Source organism: Mustela nigripes, chromosome 2 (genome assembly GCF_022355385.1).
Source record: "Mustela nigripes isolate SB6536 chromosome 2, MUSNIG.SB6536, whole genome shotgun sequence".
NCBI classification, from domain to species: domain Eukaryota; kingdom Metazoa; phylum Chordata; class Mammalia; order Carnivora; family Mustelidae; genus Mustela; species Mustela nigripes.
Window position 1 is genome coordinate 6,529,999 of NC_081558.1, and position 2,626 is coordinate 6,532,624.

Sequence of the window (2,626 nt, forward strand, 5' to 3'; positions counted from 1 at the left end):
CCTCTTTATGTTTTGAGCATTGTAGAGTCAGAATTTCTTTTTCTTATTACAACCAAAGACCTTCTCACTGGTAAAATTTAATTAACTCCTAACATGCCAAACCACTAAGAAAGTCTAATAATACCATTTTATATGTCCTGGAATTGAATGTAGTGGTTGCTGATGTTGCCCTACACAGGTACACATTCCAGTGACTGGAATTAGTGATTACTGAATCAAGGTGTAAAATCTCAGCACCTGGGGGTGCCTGGGTGGCTCAGTGGGTTAAAGCCTCTGCCTTTGGCTCAGACCGTGATTCCAGGGTCCTGGGTTGGAGCCCCGAGTCAGGCTCTCTGCTCAGCAGGGAGCCTGCTTCCCTTCCTCTCTCTGCCTACCTCTCTGCCTACTTGTGATCTCTGTCTGTCAAATAAATAAATAAATCTTAAAAAAAAAATCTCAGCACCTGGCCTCCTAGTAGTTTCAACACCGGAGTGTGATTCTCATGACATGACCCTAGAATCAGGTAGACTCACAACATCCTCATTTAAATTCTTTCCCTGTTATGTCCACCTTATCCCACTTCTCTTCTGAAAACAAACCTCACAAAATCACTACTACAAGAACTCCTGACTCTGGTTCTGCTTTTAGGGACTCTGACTCAGAAACTGAGATTAGAGATTTGAAACCACTTGCTAAACACCACATTGCTGGATAAAGTGCAAATTAGTTTTCCACATCAAATTAAAATGCACATGGCCATTATGCAATCTTGTAATTTCAGAAGTTGATGATTCAAGAATCAGATATTCTGGCTCATTATGTATTTTTGTCACTTTGACTCATTCTAGAAACCAGTCCAATGCCAATGACACAATCACAGAAGAGGTGTCCTACTTGTAAGTTTCTTCAAGGCTCCCTTCATGTCCCTGTTCCTCAGGCTGTAGATGAAGGGGTTCATCATCTGAGGGACCACAGAGTACATCACTGAGGCCACTGCAGTGTTTCTGGAAGAGTTAGTGAAAGCAGAACTAATGTACACCCCCAAACCTGTCCCATAGAACAAAGACACAACTGACAGGTGAGACCCACAGGTGGAAAAAGCTTTATACTTTCCACCTGCTGATGGCATTCTCAAAACAGAGGACACTATCTGAGTGTAAGAGAAAATGATTCCACACAGAGGAATACCACCAAATATGCTCATTGCAAAATATATCAGGATGTTATTGATGAGGGTATCAGAACATGCAAGCTGGATGACCTGAACAACTTCACAGAAGAAGAGAGGGATTTCAAGGTCTGTGCAGAAGGTCAGCTGTAACACCATCAGACTGTGCACCAGGGCATCCACAATGTTAATGCAGAAGGAGAGTAGAACCATCAGGCTACAGAGGTGGGAGTTCATAATGACTGTGTACCTCAGTGGATGACAAATGGCCACATAGCGGTCATAGGCCATTACTGCAAGGAGAAAACTTTCTAGACTAGCAAAAACCAGGACAAAGTAGATCTGTGTGAGGCAGCCTGCATAAGTGATGCTCTGATTCTGTGCCCGGATGTTCACCAGCATCTTTGGGACAGTGGTTGTGCTTAAGCAGATGTCAGTAAAGGACAGGTTGGAGAGGAAGAAGTACATGGGCGTGTGGAGGTGGGAGTCCAAGATGACAGCCAGGATGATGAGCAGGTTTCCCAGGATGGTGACCAGGTATACGGACAGAAACAGAATGAAGAGAAAGGGCTTCAATTCTGGGTCCTCTGTCACTTCCATAAGAAGGAATTCTGAAACCCCTGTTTTGTTTCTGAGTTCCATGTTGTTGATGAATCTGACAGAGAAGGTGGAGTGACAGCACAATCAAATGTATGTTTTCTAGACCAGCAGGAGAAGCATCACCAGAGACAAACACTGCCTTGGGATGGGATGGAGACTAGTAGAGAGGGATAGGAAATAGGTGCCTTTTATATGCATATTATCCTTTAACAAAAACCTTAAGCTGATACAGCAAAATGCCATCCATTAATTCCCACACGGTTAACAGCTAGGCATTTTAAAAATATTGACTCTATCATTTTGGTTATTTGAAACATTTGGTAATTTTATAAAGAGAAACAGACTGGGGAGGCAGCTGAAGATTCTGTCTGGATCCCCGGAGACCTCAGAGACAAGCAACTGAGATAGTATGTCAAGAACCAAGAATGGGAAGATAAAGTGAACTTTACCAAAGATTTCCTGCCCTCTCACTTCCACAAAATTGTAAATAAATGTCAGAGACTTGTCTAATAGTCATCTTATTTTTCCCAAAAGAGCAGATTTCCACTCATTAAGAAATGGCCCTGGCCAAACTAGAGAGTGAGTACATTAGTAAATGGAGGTACTTGAGATTGGTGCAAAGTAGAAGATGTGATGAGAATGACAGGCAGGTGGACCCTGGAAGACTTGGTTCTAATCATCTGATACACGTACTCTCGTCATGACTTCCCCTGGATGAACCTGTAGTAAAACACCTGCGCTCATTTCCAAATATCCATGTAGGTTACCTGGCTGGCTTCACAGTGGAATGATGACTGACATTTCCCCTGAATGTGCCATCTGGGAGATTTGTACTCAGAAAGGGCAGAGGGACTGAATGAGACCTAGGCTCCCGAACAA

The 2,626-nt window shown here is 43.1% G+C and overlaps 1 protein-coding gene across 1 annotated transcript; it reads right to left on the reverse strand.

Annotated features, from left to right (window-relative positions):
- Nucleotides 1-853: 853 nt before the first annotated feature.
- LOC132009609 (olfactory receptor 7G2-like) lies at nucleotides 854-1,807 on the reverse strand. Its single transcript, XM_059387643.1, has one exon. It carries the CDS (start codon nucleotides 1,787-1,789, stop codon nucleotides 854-856), a length of 936 nt encoding a protein of 311 aa, XP_059243626.1. The 5' UTR covers nucleotides 1,790-1,807.
- Between the last annotated feature and the right edge of the window lie 819 nt (nucleotides 1,808-2,626).

Bases quoted from the DNA above. Each gene is read 5' to 3' on its own strand.
- LOC132009609 (XM_059387643.1), bottom strand. From the start codon at position 1,789: ATGGAACTCAGAAACAAAACAGGGGTTTCAGAATTCCTTCTTATGGAA.